This window comes from Acanthochromis polyacanthus, chromosome 2, assembly GCF_021347895.1.
Source record: "Acanthochromis polyacanthus isolate Apoly-LR-REF ecotype Palm Island chromosome 2, KAUST_Apoly_ChrSc, whole genome shotgun sequence".
NCBI lineage: Eukaryota > Metazoa > Chordata > Actinopteri > Pomacentridae > Acanthochromis > Acanthochromis polyacanthus.
The window spans coordinates 40,560,613-40,587,958 of NC_067114.1; the positions used below are offsets into that span (position 1 = coordinate 40,560,613).

General features: G+C 39.0%; 3 protein-coding genes across 8 annotated transcripts; all 3 read left to right on the plus strand.

Moving 5' to 3' along the window:
• The first annotated feature begins 103 nt into the window (after positions 1-103).
• On the plus strand, positions 104-13,647 carry prc1b (protein regulator of cytokinesis 1b). Of its 5 annotated transcripts, none has more exons than XM_022194822.2 (15): positions 104-1,115; positions 1,360-1,492; positions 3,197-3,319; positions 3,665-3,898; positions 5,582-5,752; positions 5,934-6,083; positions 6,226-6,373; positions 6,471-6,607; positions 8,700-8,795; positions 8,887-9,033; positions 9,123-9,236; positions 9,342-9,455; positions 10,938-11,117; positions 11,236-11,270; positions 12,901-13,647. In XM_022194822.2, the coding sequence occupies exons 1-15, from the start codon at positions 1,105-1,107 to the stop codon at positions 12,947-12,949; spliced, it is 1,842 nt and encodes a 613-aa protein (XP_022050514.2). In that variant the 5' UTR covers positions 104-1,104; the 3' UTR covers positions 12,950-13,647. The 5 variants fall into 5 exon arrangements, with proteins under 5 accessions (XP_022050514.2, XP_022050517.2, XP_022050515.2 ...); XM_022194825.2 differs by having other exon boundaries at positions 10,938-11,040; XM_022194823.2 differs by lacking the exon at positions 11,236-11,270.
• Positions 13,648-14,976: 1,329 nt separating this feature from the next.
• On the plus strand, positions 14,977-19,776 carry ptpmt1 (protein tyrosine phosphatase mitochondrial 1). Its single transcript, XM_022194821.2, has 4 exons — positions 14,977-15,299; positions 16,164-16,244; positions 16,588-16,779; positions 19,076-19,776. Exons 1-4 carry the CDS (start codon positions 15,153-15,155, stop codon positions 19,202-19,204), a joined length of 549 nt encoding a protein of 182 aa, XP_022050513.1. The 5' UTR covers positions 14,977-15,152; the 3' UTR covers positions 19,205-19,776.
• Positions 19,777-20,406: 630 nt separating this feature from the next.
• ndufs3 (NADH:ubiquinone oxidoreductase core subunit S3) lies at positions 20,407-27,179 on the plus strand. 2 transcript variants are annotated; one of them, XM_022194819.2, is made up of 7 exons: positions 20,407-20,527; positions 20,936-21,001; positions 22,656-22,753; positions 23,244-23,393; positions 25,029-25,154; positions 25,246-25,365; positions 26,892-27,179. In XM_022194819.2, exons 1-7 carry the CDS (start codon positions 20,473-20,475, stop codon positions 27,060-27,062), a joined length of 786 nt encoding a protein of 261 aa, XP_022050511.2. In that variant the 5' UTR covers positions 20,407-20,472; the 3' UTR covers positions 27,063-27,179. The 2 variants fall into 2 exon arrangements, with proteins under 2 accessions (XP_022050511.2, XP_022050512.2); XM_022194820.2 differs by lacking the exon at positions 26,892-27,179 and adding an exon at positions 26,538-26,855.
• Positions 27,180-27,346: the final 167 nt, after the last annotated feature.

Genomic DNA, 27,346 nt, shown 5'->3' on the forward strand with positions numbered 1-27,346 from the left:
TCTTTCATGTAGTTAAGTAAGCAAATTTATTCAAATACTGGACCAATTTTAAGGCACTTCACAAGTATTTCCATTTTTATGCTACTTTCTCCTTCGACTCTGCCTCATTTCAGAGAAAAATATTGTGCTTTGAGGTCAACTACATTTGTCTAATGGGTTTTTAAAGATGCACATTTACAAATTAGATAATACAACTTTTATACTTTTTCCATTTACATTTTTACAAGTTATCCAGTTTTTTTTTTGTCTTATTATTCCTCCATTTTATAGGGCAGGATGGCTTTGAAAACGGGTTAAAGTTAGAATCAACCACAAATAAAAGATTTCATTTTCTAGAGCTGCTAAAAAAAAAAGGTATAACACACTGTTTAAGAATAAACCAGCAGTTTCCAAACTTTTGGGCTTCTCTAGTACATTTTCCGATGATCCAAACTATCAGCAAATATCAGAGAAAAAGTCCAGAAAGCGGAAACAGGTTTGTGTATTAACTTTTTCCTCTTCTATTAAACTTATCTCATGTTTTATATAATATATCAATCAGAGGGATCAAACCAGGACTTTTACTTAAATAATTTAACTACATTTTGCTGCCATGTACTTTTACTGATGTGTTTTTAATGCAGGATTTTTACTCCTAATGAAGTGATTTTACACTGATTCATTGATACTTCTAGTAAAGTATGTGGTTACTTCTTCCATCTCTGGTTCTATATAATTACTTTCGGTGGTTTGGTCTGCTGTGACTTCATACGTCTATAATTAACAGCGCCATTGTAACATGCTGAGAATTCTGTTGCTACATCACCGCACCCACAATGAAACTAGTGTGTTTGTTTTAAATTATGAGCCGTCCAGCGATGGGCGGCTATCATTAATGACCAACGGACGGCACTCAGCCTCCCCACTGTGGTTTTACAACACAAGCGCACCCGCAGAACGAGCCAATCAGAGAGCAGAGTGGTGCTGTACGCGTAGTTTGAACTGTGAACAAACGGACCGCAGTGAGAGCAGCGGAGAGGCGACGGTCGGTAGCTTGTCTCTGTGACAAGTTTCGGTTATTTTAAACTGTTTGCCAGTGATTAAGAACGAGTCTGGGATTTAAGAATGAGAAAAAGGTAAGATGAAAGCTCTTATTCAGATGGAGTCACAGTTTATTAAACAACGACCGGTGATTTTAGCTAACGTTAGATAAAGTAGCGAATAGCTAACTGTTAGCTAAAGTAACGTCAACATCGGTTAGCTAGCTCAAATGGTTGAATTGCTCTATATTACGTTTGATTTTGAAACCAAATTATTGATGTAAGCACTTTATTGACAAACTGTCTAATCGTTCCTACCACCTGTTGTCCGTCCCCGTAGCGAGGTGCTCGCAGCAGAGGCTGTGTCGTGCCTGAATAAAGCGCTGTGCCACCTGAAGGACATCTGGGAGGAGATTGGCATCCCAGAGGACCAGAGACTGCAGAGAACCAATGTAGTCAAGAACCACATTAAGGTGAGACGGCCACAGAGCACACAGACACCTCCATGTCTCTAATGTTACCTCTGATGACTGTGAACCCGCTGCTGCTTTGTCAGGTCAGTAAATGCAACAGTTGGGTTTCGACTAGGACTGGGAGATAAGGCTGAAACAAACACATTTACACTCAAATAATAATAATAGATGCGGATAAAGAAATGATCTGACCACAATATGCACAGTAAAACCTGCAGGTGCAAAGAGGGACACAGAAGTTAAACTTTTATCCCAAATTTGACATGGTTGAATGGGTTTTCATTTGTATGTAAATCTGAGAGGAAGACAGACAGAAGGATCAGTGGGAGGGTTCTACACAAAAATAATGCAAATTTGCTCAAGTGAAGTAGGTCATTCATTTGTTGAAGAAACACCACAAATTTGGTTAAATAGACAGCTTATCCAACTCAAAACCACATGCAAATTACATGTTCCTGTTGAGCTTTTAAAATAATATTTTTAAAAACTGTGAAGGACATGATCAAATACCTTTCATTCCTCTTAAAGCGTTGACCTTGCTGTGCTACAATGTGAAAAATAAGAACAGACATAATCCTAAAAGCAGCACGACAAAAGTAACTACTCACAACTATGCAGGAAAACAATCCTGGTTTTAATAAGATAGCAATGAAACTAGGCTACAGGAGAATATTTGAAGCTTCTATGCCATTAACATACTACATTATGATACGTCTGGTCTTGAATCAACAAAACTTTTCTATTGTAGTTTTCAGATTTGGATTGGAGCTTGATATTTTTTAGGCTGATATCAGTTATTGAGCCTAAAATGTTTAACACCGATCTGGTTGTCTGCAACTTTTAAAATCTTGAATACTTGAACTTGTTTTATGGCGTTTATCCAGGTTGTTTTCTCCTCACTAGATCCTTGTTTGTGTTGTATCTACTCTCAGATGTGCATCGCTTTGGATAAAAGCGTCAGTTGCCTCTGTCACATGTGTTAATGCTGAATTTACCACAGAGTAAAACTTAGTAGACAGGTTTTTGATTTGAATGATTGAACTTAAGTCAAATTTAAGATATTATAGACTGTTTTGTTTTGTAGTCCTTCATGTGTTTTGTTACTTATGGGTGTTGAATTTATGGAACTGATATTGAAACCTACTGTGTTGTCTCACAGATAGGATGTGTGGAATATCAATAAATGAAATACAATCGTAGATTATTGTTTTTGCATTATTACAGGCACATCAAATTATCTATGTCAAGTACTTACTTTGAATTTACAAGCTAATGATATGAACAATGCTGTTATCTAGAAATGTACATTTTGGAAACCTTCTCTAATGAGTAACAGTCTTTTGACATTTGATATTATAAGTACCTGTTTCCACTCGAGGAAAAGCTGTGACTGGTGGAGAAAAAGATGCAGCAATGTTTTGCAATGCTTAACATTTCAGCTGATTTCAAGTACTTTGTGACAAGTTCTGTGAATTTGGAGACGTGCACTATGTTTTAACAGCGGTTCTTCATAAATGAAGCGACATTATTAGACATGTTTAGCTTCAGTACTCCAACCAGAATGCAAACTCTGTGGCTGATGCTACATATATGGTGGGATTTTAAAGAATTTCGAAACAGTTACTGGATGTTGGTGAGAATTTCAAAATGTACACATGCATCTATTTGCATACACTCATTTTAATTACTGTATTTACTCAACAGAATCTTCTGGACATGATGATCAAAGAAGAGGAATCTTTGAAGAAGAAGCTCATAAGCAGCATTCAGACGTGCAAGACAGACATGGAGAAACTCTGCTTGGAACTTCAGCTCCCTGTGTTTGAGGTAACAGCATCATTTTCTGTACTCTTAAATGTGTGTTTAGCTCTGAAGCTGTAATCTAGTCAGGAGAATTAAGAGTCCAAACACCAGACTAATCATCCTCCTTGACAGGAGGATGATTAGTCTCATATTTCACAGTACATTTTTTTTACAGCACTAGCAAAATGAGGCTGACCATTTTTCTTGCATTTTCTACAGTAATAACCTGCCTACTCACCATGTATTCATTTGGAAACTGTATAACTTACGTTTCTGCATCTCAGTCTTTGTAATTATTGACTGTTTGGTGCTGAACAGCCCAATCAGTGTTCAGTGAAGACGAGTCATTGTTTTCTTCTGTGTGCTCAGGAGGAGGAAGGCATCAGCATGCTGCAGCAGGAGAAGAACATCCGCACACAGGTGGAGGCTCTGCTGAAGGAGAAGACTCAGCGGATGCAGCAGCTGAAGCTTCTGCTGGAGCAGGACCAGGACCTGGTCGACATCATGTGCTCCATCCCATACGGCATCGCTCCAGACTCTGTGCCGTCGATGGAACAGCTGGAGAACTTTCGCCAGCACATCGCCAACCAGAATGCAGAGAAGGTAAGAGCTCTCTTTCTTTGTTACATCTGCATGGTTCTGTTATTCTGACTAAATGAAGAGAAAAGCTATTTATGTGTGGCAGATGGGCACAAACTGCTGTGTAACACGATGAGCCTTCTGTGAGGCTTGTTTGAGAGCTGGTGGCAGATGGGTCCCTCCATATGAGCTGGGTCCTGCTCAAGGTTTCTTCCCGATAAAAGGGAGTTGTTGTTTTTTCTTGCCACTGTCGCCTTAGGGCTTGCTCTGGGGGTTCAGGGTTCTGTAAAGCCTTTTGAGATTATTTTAATTGTAAAATTGAACTGAATTGAATTCACCAAACTGTCTTAACTGCACAAACTTGTGGTAATTCACTCATACCAGCTGTTCATGAGGAGGTGTATGCTGTGAGATTTGATTATGAGCATAATCAACATGTGTAACATTTTGTTCTGGAAAATTTTATTTAAGCAGATATTTACATGTTCAAACGTCTCAGTTGCAGGTGCATTGAAAGGTTTCGCTTTCATCTCAAGAAAAGAAGATGGAGCTCAGTGTCACAATTAATTAATCCTACCAGCATAAGAATGATCAATAAATTATGAACACAGTGTACAGCATCTTCCTTTCTTGATAAATTCTTAAACATGACAAAAGAGTGAAAAGTACACATGTAGCTGAATCAGTAAACACATTAAAGGAGCCAAAACAGTTAGAGAGCGATAATAGTGCATTTGTCAGTGATGTGACATCAGCAGTGGTGCCCTGTGACAGAAATAAAGAGAGATTGGTTTAATGAAGTTTTTAAATATTGGTTCCTATACAGGGCTCAGTAATCCCCTTTTGGAAACTTTATTTTTTAACTTAAAGGAAGATCACGTGCTCCTGTTTGGTTGGTAAAATTTAAACCTGTCATTAGTATGTGAACTACTTTCAAAGGTTGTTAGATTAGATGAAAATGGATGATTGAAAAGAATGAAAAGCTGCTTTTCTTAGTTTGTGCAAAATCCATTCTCTAGTTACATTTTATTCACCTGGCGGGTGTTTTTTACCTTTGCACAGTACTTCTTATACTTATCATTTATAGCAGTTTTTCTTTAGAAATTCTCAGATTGGGATTTGTCTGTTTATTCTTTTACTGTCTGTTGTTGTTGCTTGATGGTGAGGACTGCAACTCAATATACCACGTCAAATTCCGTGTGTGTGTGTGTGTGCACGAACTCACTTGGCATTAAAGGCTTTTCTGATTCTGGTTTATTTAAAAGGCTGTAATTTAGTAATTTTTGTCTTGTTTGACTTGCTTTTATGTCAAATGAGACACAGGGAGAGACAAATTCACGTTAATAGATAAAGATCACCCGGAACTGCTTCTTTTATCATTGTCTTTATAATAAATATAGACTATTTGTAATGTAATCACACAACTTTAGGAAACCAGGAAAGTTTTCCTGAAGGCTGGTGCTTCATAATTTTGCTGCTGCTGAGAGTTATTTTACAGCAAAAAGTTGTAAGTCATTTAGTAAAAAGCTACTTCAAACTGTCTTGTCACCTTCCTAAAAATTGTAATTGTGTGTTACTATTGTGGACATTAAATCACCTGTCTGGTTAGTAACAGTGAACAGCAGATCACAGCAGAGGGCCACAAACCTTTAAGATAAACGGCCTAATCTTTGCTTGACCCACCGGTGTTCTGCGTCATCCTTATAGGCAAAGCGTCATGCTGAGTTCATGGACGTCAAGAAGCAGATCATTTTGCACATGCAGGAGCTGGACCACATCCCTGAGACCAGCTTCGAGAAGGACGTCGTGTGTGACGATGAGGACGCTTTCTGCCTTTCCAGAGACAATATAACGTCACTCAAACTGCTTCTTTGCCAGGCAAGAGGACTTTTAGATCACAACATTACATTCGGCTTTTTAGCATACAGCTTTTTACGGGAGCACAGCTTTTAATTGGGCTTTGAAGGTTGACTCTGAATGTGGGAGCTTTTATCTCATAAGCGACTAAGCTGAACGCTGCGGCTGACTGACACCACTTATTGCCATGTTGATCTTACAGCTGGAGGAACGCAAAGCTCAGATGGAGGCGTCATGTGAGAGTCACCGAGAGAAGATCCAGCAGCTGTGGGACCGACTGCAGGTTCCCCAGGAGGAGAGGGAGGCCTTCAACGAACACATGGTCACATCCAGGAAGAGGAACCTGGAAGCAGTGAGAACATTCAAATGTCTCATCTCCATGCTGCTGACTTTCTGCTTCATCTGTTCTTTTTTTTTCCTCTAGAACTCCCAGGACTTCTGGTGCCGTAGTTTGTGTTTTGCAGATCAGTTTACACTTTATTTTTCCTCTTCAGTTACAAGCCGAGGTGCAGCGTCTGGAGGAGCTCAAGCTGCTAAATATCCGAAACGTCACAGAAGCCATCCGCTCCGAGATCGCTGTGTTCTGGGAAAAGTGTTTCTTCAGCATTGACCAGCGACAGGATTTTGCACCATATTTTAGTGGTGGGTTCTCTCGTTTGGCATTTATTAGTAGCTGAATCAGTCATATTAGAGTTTTGTTGTTTGTTTTTTTTGCTGAAAATGTGCCTCCCTATTGCAGAGGATTTTACTGAAGAGCTGTTGAGCCTGCATGATGCTGAGATCCTGCGCTTGAAGCAGCACTATGAGGATCACAAAGAGCTTTTTGACGGGGTTCACAGATGGGAAGAAAGCTGGAGACTCTTCCTCGAGCTGGAGGTGAGTAGATTTAGACGGGACAGAAACAAAACGTCTCCTGTCCAACAGTCCAGTTAAAGCCAGTTAGGCTTTTATAGAATTTCCCTCTGAGGATTAATAAAGTCTGTCGAAATTTAATTGGTAAGAATCAGCTGCAATTACTTCATGAAAAGGCATTTTTTAGATTGCTAATGATGGAAGTTGGAAAAATACAAATACACACATGTGGCAGGAAAAGTAAAAATAAATATGGAAAGAAAATACCTAACATGCACAGATTTTCTTTACTGTGATCATGGGACTGAATTGCTGTGGTTTTTGTCCGGTTTCAGCTGGGATTTATTTATTGTTTAAATTCGCGATTCTCAAACTGTGGTACGTACCACTGGTGGTATGTGAGGTCCGTCTAGAGGTACGCTGAGGAATCACACACACACACACACACACACACACACACACACACACACACACACACACACACACACACACACACACACACACACACACACATACACACATACACATATGTTCTTTGAAAATGAAAAATTCAAAAACGTCAAAAAATACTACCATAAATATAGCTAATAATTTAAAATAAAAATGTCAAATTAATTGTAAGTCACAATAAGTTTTTTCCGTTTAAATGTTGTGTTGGACGTGGTCACGTTCAGTAAGCTAGGGAGGAGCGCGCACATACCGCCATGTCGTGCCAGTGTTCAGAGGTATAATGAGAGGTTCAAAAACTCTACAAACGTGGCTCGGAACAGGAGCAATTAGGGAAAAGTGTGCAGAGCAGGGAGAGCAAGTGTGTCGGATTGTGCACAGACGGCGCCAGGGCTATGACTGGTCACCACAGTGGTGAAGCAGCCCGAGTTCGCGAGGTGGCAGCCCAGATGGGGTGGACACATTGCAGCATACATCGGGAAGCACTGGCAATAAAAAATATGCCGGACAATTTAAAGTCCGGACCGGACTTTGCTGGACTGTGCGCACGTAGGAAGGGACACCCTTCACATTAGGTGTGTAAGTGAACATAACTCACCAACTTGCTGGCTACTGGTCAGCTTATAATATCTGTCTTTAGTCTAAACATGTTCAAACAGTCCTGTATGTATAAGTGTGTGTGAGTGAGAGAGAGAGTGCATGTGAGAGAGAAACAGAGGGATGGTTGCCCCTTGGTGTATGACAGTTGTGTGGCCTGGAGGCCAGTTCTAGTGTTATGCCTTTGCAAACTGTCGCTGACAAAATTAAACGTTTATTGGGGCTACGTTTCTGTATTATTATTTTTTTTACTTTGGTCATAATGGTGGTACTTTGAAAGCCTAGTATTTTCTGAGGTGGTATTTGGTTTAAAAATTTTGAGAAACACTGGTTTAAATAACCAACAGAAGTCTGGACTCCAGCCAATAAACCACATTTGGGAGCGTTTTTGGAAACAATGCGACTGTTTTTATAATTATAATAGCATAATTGTACGTGATAGGAAACACCAGGACTTAGTGAGAACCGGAATGAGTGTCAGTGAGGTAGAATGATTCAATTTAATGTCATCATAAAAACACTGGACAGTGACGATGCAACAAACTATGGATCCATTTTTCAGAAGGAAAGATTATTCAGACAGTCTTGTGGCACAACAGTCACAGGTTTCTGCTGAGAAACTTTCAGATGAGAGATCAAGATGTTACTAAAATATGTAGAAACACAATGTTTTGCATGTGCTGTTCTCACTGTAGACCAATATTTGCAGGAAAGTCTAAGTTTGCTGACACGTTTTTAAGCTTTAGCTATGAAATGTTCTTGTAACATCACAGCATAAAGTATAAACTATGGAGGGTGGGATGCTGATGGAGCTGGAGCTGGAACTCAATGATTTTCTTATTCTGAAGCACAACTTTACTTAATGTGTTTTCCCCTTTTAAAATAAAATGTCAAATTGTTATTGTTACTGTAACTTGGACAATTATTATTCCCAAAGCACTTATCAGTAATGAAGCTGAGTGGGGTCAAGCAGGAGCAGAACTCTGACTATATTGTTACACCCATGAATTTATTCATTTTATCTGGTCACATTGTTGCATATTAGATGGACTCTTGTCTTTTTGACTCATAGAAAAAAGCAACAGATCCGACAAGGTTCACCAACAGAGGAGGGAATCTTCTAAAAGAGGAGAAACAGAGGTCTGAGCTGCATAAAAGCCTGCCAAAGGTAAGGCATAAAAACTGTATGCTACTTTCTAAACTGAAAGCATCTTGTAGGAAGTATAACATCATGTGTATATCTATGGGGTTTTTTTTAGCTGGAAAAGAAATTAAAAGCCCAGATTGACACCTGGGAGAGTGAACAAAGCCGGGAGTTTCTAGTAAACGGCCAGAAGTTTCTGCAGTATGTGGAGGAGCAGTGGGAGCTGCACCGAATAGAGAAGGAGAAGGAGAAACTAGAAAGGGTGAGCAAGTCGATGCGTTGTATTTTTAATTTAGCCCGCGCAGCTGCTACGAAATGTGCTGACACTTCCTCTTTTTCAAATCCTAACAGCACCTTAAGAAGAACAAACAGACTGAGGAGGACATGCTGTACGGAACAGCAGTACGAACTCCGGCCAAACGCAGATTCCTCGGCTCCAACACGCCGAATAAAACACGAAAACTGGTAAGAGCTGAGTCTCTGGTTTACTGTTAATGATATAGTTTAAACTCTCGCTTCATTAAAGTGCAGTCTCTTCAGTACTAACCGTCCTCCTGTCTCTCCCATCAGTGTAATGCAACTTCCAGCATGTCTAGTGGCACCTCTAACAGCACCATGCGCTCCGTCTATGGAGGAACAGTGTGTCGCTCTCCTGTGCCCCGCCCTCCCCTCTCAGCTAATAAGGTTGGTTTCGATTTAAGGTCAAAGAAAGTTTAAGTTCCAAACACACCAAACCGAAAGAAAGAGCCAAAGGAGAGGAAGAGAAAGTTGGTGTTTGGGCGTTCAGTTTTCTAAGGCTGTATTTTACCAAAGAAAATCCTGGTCGACTGAAATTGTACCAACTCTCTTGTGCCAAGAATTGATAGATTGCAGGAAAACAATCTGTATGTAATCTGTATTTGAACTTATTGTGCCACATTATAATGAATGCACTAGGGCTGGACCCGAATATCTGAATATTCAGTCATTATGGTGGTATGCGAATATTTATTTTGAGATCTGAATATTTGTCACGAACCAATTCGGATATTCGTCATTAATCCGGAGCCCAGAAATTGCTATTCAGGCCAGCCCTAGAATGCACTTTACCTGCAGCCTTATTTGCCTAAATGAATCTAATTTAGCAAAAAGAGTCAGTGTTTGCATCATATTCAATCATTTTAACCTGCTTATTTAATACTGAAGTGATAACAGACTTGAAACAGACAAGCATGCAGAAGGGCTGCAACTAAAGATTATTTCCACTGTCAATTAATCTTACTATTGTCTACATTTTTAAAGTAGTTGTTTGGTCTATTAAATGCCAGAAAATGACATCCTCAAATGTCTTGATTTTTCCACAAGCCAAGCATTTCAGTTTAATGTCATAAAGGAGAAAAGACATTTGAAAATATTCACATTTAAGAAGCTGGAGAGCATTCTGAATTAAAAAAAAAATGTTCGGATTAATCAATCATCAAAATAGTTGCCAATTAATTAAATTAACAACTAATCACTTAATGGAATAATTGTTGCTGCTCCATTGTGCACCTGCCCATATTCATATGATTTCTGAAAATGCAACTTTATCTTTTGTGGATTCCAGTACAAAAACTACTGAGGAATAAAATACAGACAAATTAGCTGCTGTTTCTAGATGATGAGATACAAACTGCAAAGTTTACTCTCCATCTGTTTGAGATACTTTATTAATCCTAAGGAAAATTCAAGATGCAACCACACCAACAACGTCTTTGACATTATGTTAGTCAGTTTGAAGCTGATTGAGAGTGAAGTCACCAGAAATGTTAAATAACTTTGATCCGGCAGCCTCCATTATGTTGGATCCTTTCAAAGTTATAAAAACAGTGGAGTGTTCACGGGTAGTCCGTTCCTCCTGCTGCTGACAGTAACGGATTCATCCTGGAATGTTTCTAACCTTAATAAAAGTAACACGTCTGATTGGTGGACCATTGAGAATTTGTTCAGATGAAAACACTGCTGCAGCGCTCCCTTTTTCCTTTCATGTCACTTTCCTGAAGTATCTGCTGGATGTGAACCAGTGAATATGTCAATTCTTCTTCTTATTCTGATTCATTACTTCATTCTGATGCTCAATAATGGAGGGGAGTGAAGTAATTCCTTCTTTACTACATGATCTTACATGTCTGACGTGTTTCCTTCCAGGTTCCAGCTTCACGGACACCAGGTGGCGGTAAACCCCCCCACCCAAGACTGCAGGGCTGCAACAAGGAGAACGAGGCCCAGCTGAAGGGAACACCTCTGAGTGGTGCGTTGCTGACCGCTGCTAGTCCACAGCGTAACTTCAGCATAGCCTCTGTTGCCAGCACATATTCAGAGTTTGTGGTAATTTACACTTTTGTTTCTAATGCGTTTTCTCCGCTTCTTTTTCCTCGTTTCTGTGCAACAACACATTCCAGTGAATTCATTAGGATGATGCTCATTATTTAAATTTATATTTTAGAGGGACTTGGTCAACACTGAATCTGTTCAGTCAAGGTGTGTTTGGAATCTCAAAACATTTTCTAATCCTGACTAATCCCTGCTGCTTGCAGTAAGTGCATGCCTCTAATCAAAAAGAACATTTCTCTTGCTAAGAAACCTAAGGCTTGGTTTTAGTTTGATATTCACGTGACATAATATGTATGATCCAGGTAGTTCAGTTCAAAATGCAGATAATTTGATCGCTTTTCAGACATGATTCTGAACTCTGGAAACTCCTCTTGCTGTCTTTCTTCCAAAATAATATGAGCTGAACAGTACAATTACAGTGTTCATGTTACAAAATGGGAACCATGAGTGTACTTTGATTAGCCAACACAATGTGACATCAATCCATCATGGCAGAAACTGAGCCAGCTTGTTTTGCTGCAGCCCTCATCAATTCCTCATTCACCTCATTCAGTGTTTTTTACACTAATATGCAATGTTTTTCTAAATGCAACATTCTTATCCCAGAAACTGACACTGCGTTTCAGAGGTTTGAATGGTGGAGGAAACTGTGGCAGCAAACATTAGCGTGAATATAATTAGGAGAGTGACAGTGATATAAGAGACTTAAGTGGTTGGTTGTAAAAGCTGCAAAAGACTGGATGTTACCAGAGCTGTCGTTAAACCAAGAAAATCCTGTTCAGCAGAAATTGTACCGAGTCTTTAATAAGTTGATTGGTCACAGAGTAAAAAATGTCAACATTATCTGTAGATGAACTGTACGGGCCACAGGGTTCTCTATCTGCTAGTACTATTAACATGAGTGAATTCTAAATCATGTTTAAAAGCTACTATTTGCTGCATATTCATTAGAATGTGGTTATTTTATATTGAAATTATACTCGGAGAAGATCCGGTCACCTGCCTATAATTCATGTAATTGCTGAAACACGACTCTATCAACTGATCGTCCAGCACACAACTACTGAGGAATAAAACACAAAGAAGTTAGCTGTTTTGGAGTTGTAGAACTGATACACAAACTGGAAAATTTACACTCAACTTTTTAGCCAAACTGCAGCCACACCGACGACTTCTTTGAAATTATGTCAGTGGAGTTGTAGCCGACTCTCAATAAACATGCAGTAAACTTTAGGTAAGTTGGAGCAAACAGTCTCCATCACACTGGACCAGTTCAAAATTGTGAAAAGGTGGAGGTATTTACAGGTAGTTTGTTCCTTCTGCTGCCAAAAATAATGGGCCAATCCTGGACAGCTTCATGTAGAGCTTTTCTCCTTATGAAAGTAATACCAGAGATTCTCCAAGTATTGAAAATTTGATTGTATGAGAGCATATTGGCCTTTAGACTTACCAGCTGACCTGGACACTGCAGCCTAGAATGTCACTGATGACACAGCCATGAATGAGCCAATCATTGTACAGAAAACACCACGAGTAACTCAGCCAACATGAGCTTTACTTCAATGTTCTGCCTGAACTAACACGATGCTGCTGCTCTCCAGCTTACAGAAGCAGCAGGTTCTTACACACTTTGTTGTGTTTGTCTGATTGTGTTTTCACGTATTCTCACTAACAGCCTTCACAGTGTCACATGTAATGACCAGTGAACGATAAGTTCTTGTTTGTCGCATCGTCACACTGAGAGATCAATCTCAAGCTTGCTCTTCTGTTTCCACAGCGAGACCTGTCCAAGGCCTCTAACACCAAGATCCAGCACGACGTCCTGAACTCCACCACCTCCAACCTCTGACCTCCTCACACGTCTGCATCAGCTCATAATATCGCAGCCCCTCCAATGAATTTCTGGCCTCATTTAGGACCAGAAAGGATCACTACCCATCACTGCTCTGCTTTTACATGTACATGAAGGTGATAATATATAAAGTGTTACTTAAGTGATAAACAAGGGACAAGTAACCAGTTGTCTGTTTATCCCTGTCTGCAGAAGAAACAAATATGTTTGTATCATAAGTTAAACTAACACTACTTTGGCTTTCTTTGCCTATTACTGAGATGTTTGTATCTTTTACTGCACATTATTTTTAAAAACGAAACAAAAGAAAGTTTAGCTTTCTGAAGTTATGCAATCCGGGGTTATAGGCCAAATGTATTATGAGTACGTTGCACTTTTGTTTTTTTCCTTTTTAGAAAATGCATTGTAATTCCTAGTGTTATTTTAATTGACTCACACTGTTCCTTCCTAATCAGCTTTTTATAAATTTGTGTATTTGTGTATATATTTCTCTATCTGCTGTTTCTACGTAGAGACTCGACTGTTTCACAAAGACCGTTATGATTCCTTAGTTAGAACATATATATTGGTGCTTCATACTAGTTGAAATATAGTTAAATTGCACGAATTCTGAATCATGGCTGATTTGGAAAAGCTTGTCAGAATATAATAAATGTATTTTCTACACGAAAAGATGGACATATTTCTTAAGAGGGAACACAGATTCACAGTTTTATGGTTAAAATATTAAGATTTTACTGCAAACAACAATATCCATATTGATATTAGGGATATTTGTGTTGCCATAAAGAATTAGAAAAACACGCACAACCTTAAGATACATGTTCATTACTTGTACAGTATCTTTTAAAGTCTGTGCTCCAGCTGCTTTTTCAGCATTTTGACCAATTCACTCTCATCCAGACTGTGTAGTGTGAATGAATCTCATTTGATTTATATGTTTTGATCAAATCAGTAAGAAAATTGCCAATAAATTCTAAGTGATGACATCAATTAAAATTCTTTTTAGTTTTTATGAGCCTAGATTCCACCTGATGGGGCCTTAAATAAATGTACCATTTTACTGTGATGAGCTTTGCATGAAACTGCAGCAGATTGTTTCTGAAATGAAGCTGTCAGTGAGGTGGTTCAATGCAACATTTTAAATTCCGGTAATATTTTAATGTGGTCTGAAAAACTCAAACTGCTCGTTAATTGTTTACTTATAGTCACTTATTAAAAAGGTAATGGTGAAATAAACCTTTTAACCAGCTAATAATTTACAGCCAAAGGTCCTAAGGTTAACAAGTAACGCACAGAAACATTCAGCTTCTTTAATTTAGTCACTGTTTAAACATTTACTGGCATTATCTGGTTTTTCTATACAGAGTGGTCCAAAAGTGGGCTTACAGTTGTTTCACTATTTGTTTCACATTTTAGATCTAATTTTTCCAAACCAGTATTCCATATCTCTTTTTCACATTTTTGGAAACATTATTAGGTTATTTCCTACAATTTTGGTTTAGATTTTTATGGAGTTTTTTTATTTATTTATTTACAAGGGACTGTGAGCAATGACAAACAAATTAAACCAAGAGTAAAGAAAGTGGATATTAATGCAGAATTGGAAGTGTTACACACACACACACACATATATATATATATATATATATATATACACAGACACACACACATATATATATATATATATTAAAGCTGATGACCTGGATGACAGAGAATCTTCAGACACATGTAAATGGTTTTCAAGTTTATTTTGGTTGATACTGCAGAAATACGCTCAAGTTCATTTCAAAAATAAAACCCGGCAACTGATTTCAGATTTATTTTTGTAATTTTTTATGTTTGCTAAATTAGTCATTATTATTATTATTATTATTAAATTCACAATAATAATAATAATAATAACTATGCTGATTTCGAATTAGTTCTTTTTGCATTTGAGGTTTTCAGTCAAAAATTTTATTTAATTTTTTAACACGGAAGTCAGAGTTATTTTGAAACACTGGCGCAAGTGGAACAAACCGGAAGAGGACCTGAAATCCATCCACGAAGAAGAACACGTCTGCCACAAATATCACCAGAAGAAGAAGAACACATGCTGACGGGCGTGATGAGAAGATAACCGAATCCACTGTTTATTATTTTTTTAAATTCATTAGTTAACAAATAGCGCCGCCATGTCCGGAGCGTTAGCGCGGCTGCTGTTCTACCCGACGTTAGCCTACAATGTTGTCATGGAGAAGATTACCTCCAGACGGTGGTTTGACCGAGTGGACGAGACGGTGATTCTCGGAGCGCTGCCGTTCAGGTCGATGACCAAACAGGTCAGAGAGACACCGGACTTGTCCGGTAACACCGAACACCGACTGTTAAACATTAGCATTTTCTGCTAGCACACCTGCTGTACCGGATAACGTTACTGAAAACTGCTCACCAGAGGGGCGGTGCTGGTGGTGCTGACTGAATTATTATAAATATATATTATTTTTTTAAGTAATTTTGTTATTATAGAACCCAATTTCACTGGGGAAAATTTGGAAAAGTATCAACAAACAAAACTGAATTAATACATAAAGAAAAAATAAAAACGCTAAGCCAAAATTATTTAATAGAAAGTTATGATTTTATTTATTTAATTAATTAATTAATTAGCTTTAATATTTAGGTCTGATGAATTTCTATAACATAATATTGTTGAGATTTTAACCCTAATCTAAATTAGTTAGATACATTTGTACAATATGCAATATCTTATTAAAATTATTTTAGATATATATATTTTTTATTTTACAAAACTGTTCTACAAGTTTTTTGTTGTTTGTTTTGTAGCATTTATATGTTTTCATTTTGATAACATTCATCAATTTTGCCGTCTGTGTCCGTCTGTGGATGATGCAATTCACATCATAAATTAGACAGAGCTCATAAAATTTAGATCAATCATGCAGGAATAGTTGCAGTGTCACCTCCGTTTCCTCAAATACAATACAGTACTCAGTATTGTAATTGCTACTGTTGGTAGCTGCTCAGAAGACAATTGTGAGTTTTTGCTGTTACTCAGAATCAAATGGGTCACTGCAAAATATCAAAGTCTTACATTTGGAAGCTATTTGAATCCTGAACACATTAAGTAATCCTGTGATTGACAGTATGTAATCAGGTTTTGATTGTTATTTCCTGTGTTGCAGTTGGTAGAAACAGAAAATGTTCATGGTGTTATCACCATGAATGAGGCGTACGAGACCAAATATTTCTGCAACTCAGCCGAGGTGAGTTTACTGCTCTTTGCATAGACATGTGATGTGTGTAATAAATTTAAAGTAGCGAGCACTGCAGCAAGATATATTGTTTTATTGGCTTAATACGGTTTGCAAGTAATGTTTAAAGTGTTGTTTTCTATTACTGTATTCTGCGTATGACCGAAAATGTAAATCAGCTGAAATACTTCCTCGGCCTGAGACTTAACGTCCCATGAGGCTCTAATTGATTAATGCAATGTTCTTGCATCCTGAAATCAGCCGTGGTTAGAGCCACACGCTGATTATTACCACTGTAAATAGATTAATGCTTCATGTATTCCCTGCTAAATGATTTCTCTGGTGTGTGTTGCAGGAGTGGCAGGCGGCTGGTGTGGAGCAGCTGAGGCTGAGCACCGTGGATCTGACCGGCGTTCCCAGTCTGGAGAACCTCCACAAAGGCGTGAACTTCGCTCTGCAGCACAGAGAGCAGGGAACCAGCGTGTACGTCCACTGCAAGGCCGGACGATCCCGCAGCGCTACGTTAGCTGCTGCGTACCTCATACGGGTCAGTTGATAGCTGAGGAGGGCACACTGTGATTTAATCACCTGTTGTTTAAACTGCGGCGTCAACATCAGCTTTAAGTTGAAAAGAAAAACTGAGTCAACAGATAAACAGAAGCACTTTAATGCAATTTAATACAATGTAACAAGGTAGTGGGTGGAAATCAGTTGCTCTCTTGTTTTCTACCATTTAGCATTTGTATGCAAATTTCACAGATGAATTTATGTGATAACATTATGCTGATGTAACACAAAAAGCAGAACTTAACAGTGGAGCAACTGGACAGTATGTAATGTGCACATACTAGAGTTATCTGGTTTAATTTGAGAAACAGCAAGCATTTCAGTGCTTGCTTTGGATTAAATTCATAAAGAATTAGCTTAGCATTACAGTGATGCAATATTTTGTGAATCATTTTGTTCCTCATCACATATAGAGGAATATGAGCAGAGGAGATCACCTAATTCCAGCACGAACAACAACAAATGCTGATGAACACACTGCAGCAAATTCCATCAGACGTTTACCAACACTGATGGGTCTCTAAAGGTCTATACAGGACGTTTCACTTTACAAGTCCTGCATCCATGCAGTGTTTTAGATAATAATGATTTTCCACTCCCCTGCTAGAGACATTTTTACTCGTACACACAGCAGCCTCTGTTGTTAACAGCATTCATTTGAAGTATACTTTCATTTCACTGCTTTCATACAGGAATTACATTGTAAGTTGTTTCTAAGTTATTGAGGTAAAGTTAACTTCTCTTAATAACTGCATAAATATGATGATGTAAATCTGGAGTTCAAAGCCAGTTCTTGTGTTGTGCACCTACATCTCTGCAGAAATCTGATTTGTACATGCTTTCTATCAGCATAGCTCAGTGAGTACTTCTGAATTCTCAAAAAAAATCTTGTGCTTTGTTGTGACACTGCTCAACACTCCTCAATAATCACTGACACAATGTAAAAACCCAATTAGTAACAAGCTAATGTATCTAGTAAAAAATGCAAAGTCACAGCCTGTCAGGCACATTTAGGGAACTGTGTGTTTTTCTGTGTTTGGTATGAAAAACAATGTGATGATTTACAGCAGACTAATGTGTATCTGTTGTGGTATGAGCAGAGCCATGTGGGTGTTGTATGTAGATGTTTAAAATCTGCAATGGAGATGAATTAGCCGTTAAATACAAATGAATGTCTGTTACATTCAGCCCTCACCAAACAAATTCACTCAGTGCTAATTCAATTCATCAGTGACAGATGAGTCGCTCTATCTTGCATTATACTGGAGGTTTACACCCATCAGCCACAGCATTATGAACACTGACCGGTGAAGTGAATGATATTAATCATACATGTGGTATGTGATGTTCTGCTGGAAAACCTTCTTGATGAAAAACATCTTGATGATTGTGACAGTTGTCCAAGATGTTGATTTGACCTCCAGAATTCTAAGAACTATTGAGAAGACAGACACAGAGACACTCAGAGAATCAGATGTTTTGGGTTGAGAATAAGGTTTTCTGATGTCAGGAGAAGTGATACAACAAAACAGCACATTCATGATGTTAGCATGCCAGCATCAAATCTGAGGACTCTCTTTGACCTTGGGTGTATATTGGGTTGGGAGGGATGCCATATTTTGCAGCCTAACATGGGGGCAGCTAATCTGCTCAGGCAGGTCAGACTACACCATATCTAACCTTGATCAGGTTGGGGAGAGCAGTTGTCTCTCTCATGTAGCTTCTTCTGCAGCGTCTTCCTTTCTCGGGCCCATATTAGAGGGAGAGAGAGAGAAGGCCTATATGTGCTCAAAGACTTAGTTTGGGAGAAGTAAATAGGAACAGAGTTCATTTAAAGTGACCTATAGGATCAACGTGATGATTTAAGGTGACTGTGGTTGACAGATGCAACCTTTATGATACTTTGGAATGTCTTCAGCTAACAACTGCATGGAAATACCTTCGTAAGGAGAGTAATTTTTCCTCCACAGGTAGCAGTATGTATTATGTCAACTAGCAAAGCTGAAGATGGAGCAACCACAGTGACAAACTGAGGAGGCTTCACCAACTAGAAATACGGTAGAAAAGTACAGAAAATGTCCAAGCGGTGAGAGGAAGAAATCCAGTCTCTATGAGAAAGCGATTAGTGGCGAGGTATTTGTGCGATTACTCTCACTGCCGGAGGGGGGAGGCAGGAGGTGCAGGTTTAATCATCACTGCTGCCTCCATCTGTTTAGTCTGTGAGTTTCAGGGTTTTACATTTTGACAGCGTGTTTTTTTATTTTTTTTGCTGACAGTTGCACTGCTGGACTCCAGAGGAAGCCTGTCAGAAGCTGGCATCTGTTCGACCACACGTCCTGGTGCGCTCGGCTCAGCTGGAGATGCTGAGGACGTACTACCAGCAGGTGTGTGCAGAGTCCAGCTGAGAGAGCAGACCCTCATTATGTTCCCACTGAAGCCGGGCGGCTGGACTCCCAATTAAAGACACAGCTGCTGTGGTTTCAGTCAGTCCTGCATCTCATAACTGAAGAGTAAAGGTCAAACCGACTGTTTACGCCTGTGTTTTTAATCACAATTTCACCAGTTTTACTGTAAGTGGAGGGTTTTAATGTGGTAATGACAAATCAGTGAGCAAAGCAGACGATCAAATCACATCAAATTGTTATTGTAGCTCTGAATCTGTGCTTTGGGCTAAAACAAGTTAGTCGGTGGAAACCCTTCTGTGTTGTTGTTATTCCATCCTCATCGTCCTGTTTTAGCCTAAGTTCTATAACAGAAGCAACATTGCAAAACTGTTAACTCGTGGCTTTAGTAATGAAACACTCCACTTGTAGCTTTGCTGCAGTTTGGACGCAAAGGCAGGAACATTTCAGTGAATAAACAGTTACTGTGTGCTATGCTAAAACATTTTATTTTCATGTATCATATTTTCCTACAGTGCCTCCTAACTTTAAAACATTGTAAATGATGCTAAATAAATATTTGTGACATATTAAAATCTGTTTATGCTTCGTTATTTCCATATTTTTGACATTACCAACCAACATATGTGTGTGTATACACGTATGAAAGCTGTTCTAGTGATGTAGTTTTTCTCTGGGTTTTACTTGCTTTCTTTGTTTATTGCATTCCTTTATCCTTATATATTTTTATTTTTATGTGTTTATAAATAGGATAAAGCACCAAATTGAAAATAGAAGTAAGACTCAAATCTGATTTAATTCAAATGTTAGCACTTCTTTTTTTTTTTTTTAAAAAAAAGCAGAATTTCTTCAAGGGTTTAATTATTTTAAAGGCATATTATTCTGCATTGGAGCTCTTCTATGTGCCTGCATGAACAAATGGTAATAAATGATAAATTATATTAAAATTTGATGTGTAATATTGCAGTTTTAGGTGCAATGTTTATAATGTGCAATATTTTAATTTCATATACAATATTTCTTAATCGTGCAGTATTTCAAGTTCATGTGCAATGCCTCATTTTGCCTCATGTCATGTAATTTCATTTTCGGAGCAATATGAGGCACAAGATTTTTTTCAGGGTTAATATAGTTCTATCTCATCTTATCTTATGAAAGTTAACAACCCCCCAATAAAACGGTAGCTGCTCCTCCTCCTCCGGTCCATCAGGGGGCGACAAACCGCCAACAGTCGGTTCTGCGCCCGAAGAAAACCGGCCGAGTGAGCAAACATGGCGGCGTCGTTGATGCGGTTTGTCCGAGGAGGACTTGGAAGGAGTTTAAACGGTAAATTGACTTAAGACCCCTTAGTTTTTACACATACTGTTCTCTGTATGTATTATTTTTACGCTGTATCTATTTACATGCTGTTAAAACCGACACTGTCTCGTTTTTAACCATCAATTTTCTCAGCTTTGACCTTCGAGCTAGCTAATGCTAACGTTAGCCTGGTCGGAGCTCAGTGGCAGCAGGATGGACAGATTTTCTGCTTTTTCTGACAGATTAATTTATTTAGGGAACTTAAACGATCGTGCAAATGTATTTTTAGTGAATGTAGGAAACGCCTTTTCTGTTTATTCTGATTTTTTCCCCCTCACGTTACGCAAGCTCCTGTGTAGCTCTGTTGATTCAGGTGTCAGTAATGTGTTTATTCTCCATTTGCATTCATTTCTAATGTTTTTTTTTTCCCTTCAGTTGCAAGAAGTTCGTGTCTCCTCCAGCAGCAGAGCAGAGTGCAGAGCTCCACTACTGAGAATAGCCGTAAGTACACAACAACTGATGCTGCAAAGGAATGATAATACAGGATGATGTTGCTAGCTATACGTGTAACCTGTCATTAACCTTAAGGCAAAAGTGGGCAAATGCAGAGCTACAGTGACCCTACAACTCTAATGATTTTGAGTAAATTACTTTATTAGAAAATAAGGACTACGGACAGTTTCAGATGTCATCATGAGCTCTATATCGGGCTGCGCAAAATAAAAAAGCATGTCACTGTTAATACGTGGATTGTCTGCAGTATGATATAATAACAGGATTGTTCACCAGATGATTTGAATACTGTCCTTGGAAAGAATTCATCCTTGTTGAGAGATTGGTGGTTTTGGAGGGGAGCACATCTGTATAGAATATAAAAAAGCTTGAAAAGAGATAACAGCAGTCACCTGTAACCGTTTTTTTGTGTTTTAACACTGGCAGCGGCATCCAAAACAGTATAGTCTTTGGATGGCATGCAGATCTGGCTATGGGGTCGGTGTACTGAGCTTTGTGGTGCTTATTTAAGTGATCAAACAAGTCAGACACTGTGCCTTGCATGATGACAACAACTGTCTGACACTGCAGTATCTGGTTTTGATCAGCATTATATATTCTGTAGCGAAAATATTTCTGTATTTCTTTCTTATTGTAACCAAATGTTGCTTTCTGATTGTGGTCCTCACTCTTTTTGCTGTGCACATGTGAAGCCTGCATGTCAACAAACTGTGTCTTGTAAACAAAATGAAAGAAAAGGTGCCTAATGTATCCAATAACCCTTATATCAGAGTATTTTATTTTCTATCAGACAGACTTCATGTGTAGATTATTCATGGGTAATGGAAGCCATTCGTTTTTTTTAATTACAAGCTGCAAAACAAATGGTTGCATGATGCGTATACTTGATTTGATTGCACTTCCTGTGGTATGACTGTTGTGAATGCTCACATTACAATGTTGATGGTGAAATTAAATATTGTGCAGCCGTAGTAATGCTCTGAGAGGATTTCAGTTTGAGCTTTATTGTCATTCAGCAATGTATGTAGTACACAGTTACATGAAATAATGTTTCTAACATTAATTCACAGTGCAGAAATAAAAGAGTTAATACTGTAAAAAATATTACGAATAAATATAAAATAACCTTAAAAAAACACATGCACACATCAGACGCATTCATACTTACCATTGGGGTGACAATGGGTGAAATTAATGTGACTGCAGTTGTCAGGAGGGGAACTCGGGCTGAGACATGTGTCCTGACTGAGGCTGAAAAGTTTTCTGCTTCCACTTTGAATTCAAAACGAATGCAAACTAGGAGTGTCTTCACTAGTTGTCTCTGACTTTCTGAACCTACTGTGTACATATACTGTCTGCTGCATGACTATATCTTCCAAAGACTTGTTTTTTTTTCTCTTGCAATTAGTTAAGGACATGCCAATATGTTATTTCTGCCTGTGGAGCAAATTAAATGTATTTATTCGGTTTAGCATACAGAAAAATGTTGTACCGAGATGGTTAGAATAGTCTTTTCAATGCTGTCAAATGACAGACCTCTTAATTGTGTCAGGAAAATGGATCTTTAGTTCTGAGACTCTCACTGTGTACAGTGTGTGTCATGATGGATAACGTTGTGTTGTCTCCTCTGTCCTTCATTCAGCCACTGTGAGGCCCAAAGATGCCGTCACTCACAACCAGCTGGCAGCTTTTGGAGAATATGTGGCTGAGATGATGCCCAAATACATCCAGCAGGTCCAGGTCAGTTTATAAGCACAGAAGAGTACCAGAGCACTCAGGTTACTCTTCTCTTCTGCTGATAATTTTGCACAGAGTTCGATAAGGATGCATTTTAGAGGGGCCCAGATAGCTCAATGGGTTGAGCGGGCAACCCATAAACGGGCTGAAATCCCCGACGCAGCGGTCTAAGTTCGACTCCAGCTTAGGCCCTTTGATGCAGGTCGTCCCCCTCATTCGTCTCCCTACTTTCCTGTCTGACTCTCGACTTACCTGTCAAATAAAGCCAAAAATGGCCAGAAAAATAACTTTAAAAAAAGAAGATGCATTTAAGGGCCCAGTAAACATTGAGAGCATCCATCAATGTGCTATTTGGTGACAGTATGTAAATCACAGCTGATGTTATTGTTATGCTGTTGTCAGAAAACCAGATTTACAGTTAGTGAAGTGGCTACAGTTACTAAATCCATATTTCAGAAACATGCAGACGACTTTAAACTGTGTTTCTGTTCAGGTGACGTGCTATAATGAGCTGGAGGTGATGATCCATCCTGACGGCGTGGTCCCGATGCTGACCTTCCTGAGGGATCACACCAACGCCCAGTTCAGGAACATGATCGACCTGACGGCGGTCGACATCCCATCACGACAGAACCGCTTCGAGGTAGCTGTTAACAGCAGTCGCTCCGCACAAACATGTCATGTTACAGCGTGACGTATCAGACTGCCCTTTTCTCTGCTGTCATTCCACTCCTGGCTGCGTGTCACGCCACATTTAACCTGTGAAATTAGGTGGGATTTTCATGTCATTCACTTATCCAAAAAGTGAAGAGAAAATTGTGTTGGGCTGCAGCTCTCTCAAGATAAATATGTAAGTCTAAAACTGAAAAATGAAACTTACTTCAAAGCTCCTCACAGCTTTATCTGAAGTGAATGAAATGGTGTTACAATCATGCCCGGTTCTAATTAATGCCCGGTGTGCCTAATAATACATGAAACATCTGTCAAGTGTTGCAGCCAGACTTTCCAGATTTAACTGAGCAAAAGTAGCCAGATATGAGCCCAGATGGAGCTCAGTTAGCATAAAGCTAGACCATTGTCAGTTCATTTGCTTATTTCAGATTTTTATTCCTCATATAAACCTAGAAAATGAGAAGAGTACTGCTGTTATGGATTCAGGTCTTTTTCTGTTAGCAGGTCCTCTTTGCTCTGAGTTAATAGGTGTACATACAGCCATCTGGTAACTTTTAGAAGCAAACTTTAAAAAACAAAAGTTCAATTTTTTTTATGAGCCTGAGAAATCTGAACCTCCTGATTCTGAAGTTTTATACATAAAATTAATTGGAATTAAATTGTTAGGCACTCACCAAGTTTTTTCATGAAGACTTAGTCAACATACATAGATTTATGTTTACTCTTGCAAGAAGATACATGAAAGGCTGACTATATATTGTGTAGCTGCATGTTAATGATCTGTTTATATCTTCAGTTGAAGGAAGTGTACAGTTTCTGAAGTTTTGTATGTGTGTGTGGTTCTGGAAAAAAGATGGATGGTGTTGATGTTTTAGATGTACAGCAGTAAATCTGATTTTTTAAAAAAAATCCTCAATCTGAAATGTGCTTTATGTCTGTGTGTTCAGATCTGACTGAGCTGTTATTCAGATTTTTGAAAGTAAAGCACGGTTTTAAAGTAGTCTACCTTAACTGATGCAGCTGTTGAAGGTGTTGAGAAGCAGAAATAAGTACAGTAGCAATAACCTTTTGTTTTTAAGACACCTGCACGTCAGGAGACGTTACAGAAGCAGAAACTACAGTGAGACTGATGTGACAGTGGATTGTGCTGCAGGCTTAGTCATTGTTGTTATTTTTGTTTGGGATGTGCAGACAGAAATGTCACACAAATGGTAATAAATAGTTTAGGCTTCCTATAAGCTACCTTTGACCAGCATAACAGTGAAAAAAGTCTCAAATATATGACTTTGTTGCTTTAAAATGTCCTTATTTTAGAGTTGGTGATCTCCTTTACAGTTCAACTCTCAGAAGTAAAACCCAGCATACGTTTAGCTGCCAGTTAAAGAAAAAACTCCAGTTTGAAGGATTAACAACCAGACTAGGAACACTTCAATCAAAACCATAAACATAAATTCCTTTCAGCAGTGCTGGTGTCTATGACTTCACCAGGACACCATCAGTCGTCTTTATTGGTCTCACTCACATGTCAGATCATCGTTCTGTTAATCTCAGTCAACAAGCTGTCCAAATGTTTTTATAGAGATCATTTGTGTGTCCCTGTTTCCAGATTGTGTACAGCCTGCTGTCGCTGCGCTACAACTCCCGTATCCGCGTCAAGACGTACACCGACGAGCTAACACCGGTGGACTCTGCCGTCCCCGTCCACATGGCTGCCAACTGGTACGAGAGGGAGGTGAGTCACACCCGACATCCAAGCTGTTGTTTTCTTCACACTGGCAGCAGCAGGGCAGACAGGCTGAGAGTAAAGCTGTAACTCTGAACAGGTATGGGACATGTTCGGGGTGTTCTTCGCCAACCACCCGGACCTGAGGCGCATTCTGACAGACTACGGCTTCGAGGGCCACCCCTTCAGGAAGGATTTCCCTCTGTCGGGATACGTAGAGGTGAGTTTTGGCAGCAGTCGGCTTTATTCAGCTCTGTCAGTGTGCGATTCATCCAGAAGATAATTATACTGTGGTACTGGCAGGATGTCAGTTAGACAGACTCTGATGGATCCTGTTCTTTTCCTTTAGTCATTTTAGGCTCATGAGAACTGGGTTCCTACAAGCCTTAGAAAAAATCTGAAAATTGATCGTTTCTGTACTTTAAAAAAATGAAGAGATTTCCTTGGAAGAATTCTTCTTGAAAGAATATTTACTTTATCACATTTTTAAGCAAAGGTATGTTTCAGAAATATTTTTTTGTTGCAGGCAAATGACTGTAGGCATCTCAGGATCTTGTTCTTACATTGAAGGAATGCAGGTGTTACACTGGACTTTAGTGGAGAACTGGAAGGCAAAACTCTGGATTTACCAGCTGATCTACGTTCTAACCAACATCTGTGGTCCTCAGCTTTTGTGTTAATATAAGATTTATTAAAAAGCTTTACTCATCTGAGGCAGCAATAACATCTTGAAAACATTTTTATCATTGGTTTAAGAATGTTTTTACTTTGTCATCATGCAACTTCATGTGTGACTTTGACAGCATCCTCTGAATGCTACACTTCAGACTTTCTATTTTATTTTCTGCTCAGCTAATGGGAGCATTATTTGAAATGATAAATACCCTTAAAACACTGTTTGAACGTTAGATTTCACAGGTTTCTCAGAACATTATTAGAACTTGTTGGTAATGTTAGCCTGTGCCATGGGAACTTTCCTTGCTGGCTGGAAACACTTTATTTTCTGCTAAGTTTTTGGTCTCCACCACCACATATGTGGCTGTTAAATGCTCACAAACTAAATGACTGTGACTGCAGAGTATGAAGTCATGGACAGTTGATATATTTCTTTATTTAAACCTTTGATGTGCAATAAAAGTGTTGTTAAAAGGTCAAAGTGACTCAAATCTAATCTACTAACCCTGACCCACACTGTGCATCAAAGGGTTAAAAAAGCTGCCTGATGTGATTTGGAAAAAACGCCTGTGAGAGTAAAGTAGAGTGGGAACCAAAGTCGGTCTGTGGTCCAACCTTATGAATACAAGCTGCTCATAAATGAGTTTTAGAAAAGCAGGGAGGAGCTTAGACATCTGGAGGAAGCTTGAAGTAGAGTCGCTTCCATCTTTTTGACAGGAACCAGCTGAGTTGGTCCATGTAGGAGAACATGGGGTAGACGAGAGCCCGCTTGGAGAATTGCATATTTCATTTGGGACACTTCAGGATTCTTCTGGAGAAGCTGGAAAACATTGCTAGGGAGAGAGACGTCTGCAGCTGTGAATATACAAAACAAGATTGAAGGAAAGTCATAATTTTGTGAGCATGCAGAGACAAGAATGGCTCATCTAGTTCATTATTTACATTTTTTATACCTACCATAACTTCATTTTCTATCCTTACAAAAACACCAAATCTTACCAGAAATCGCTAATATTACTTGTATAGTTTAACTGCGACACCTTACAAGCTGATTCCCGTCTCTCTTTGCAGGTCCGTTACGACGACGAGCTGAAGCGTGTGGTGGCCGAGCCTGTGGAGCTTTCACAGGAGTTCAGGAAGTTTGACCTGAACACGCCCTGGGAGGTGTTTCCCGCCTACCGAGAGCCCAAAGAGGCAGCACCCAAACTGGAGGCCGGCGACAAGGCCCCTGAGAAGAAGTGAAGTTCCTCAGTTTAGTTCACTTCATCACTGTGTTCTGTCTGTTTGTGTCTTTCTGGGACTGCAGCCCCTCCAGAACCCTGATATTTATGTAAATAAAGTAAACAGTCTTGAAATGATCATCGTGGTACTTTGTTTTTTGTTTGGAATGACTGTTAACATTTAGGGGGAAATCTTTGAACAATGTATTAGCTTTATTGTGAAAACATCCAAAAGTATGTGGATGTGTGAATATTTAGCATCTTATTCTGCTAAATCCACCTCCACTCTTCTGGTTTCAGGCCCAG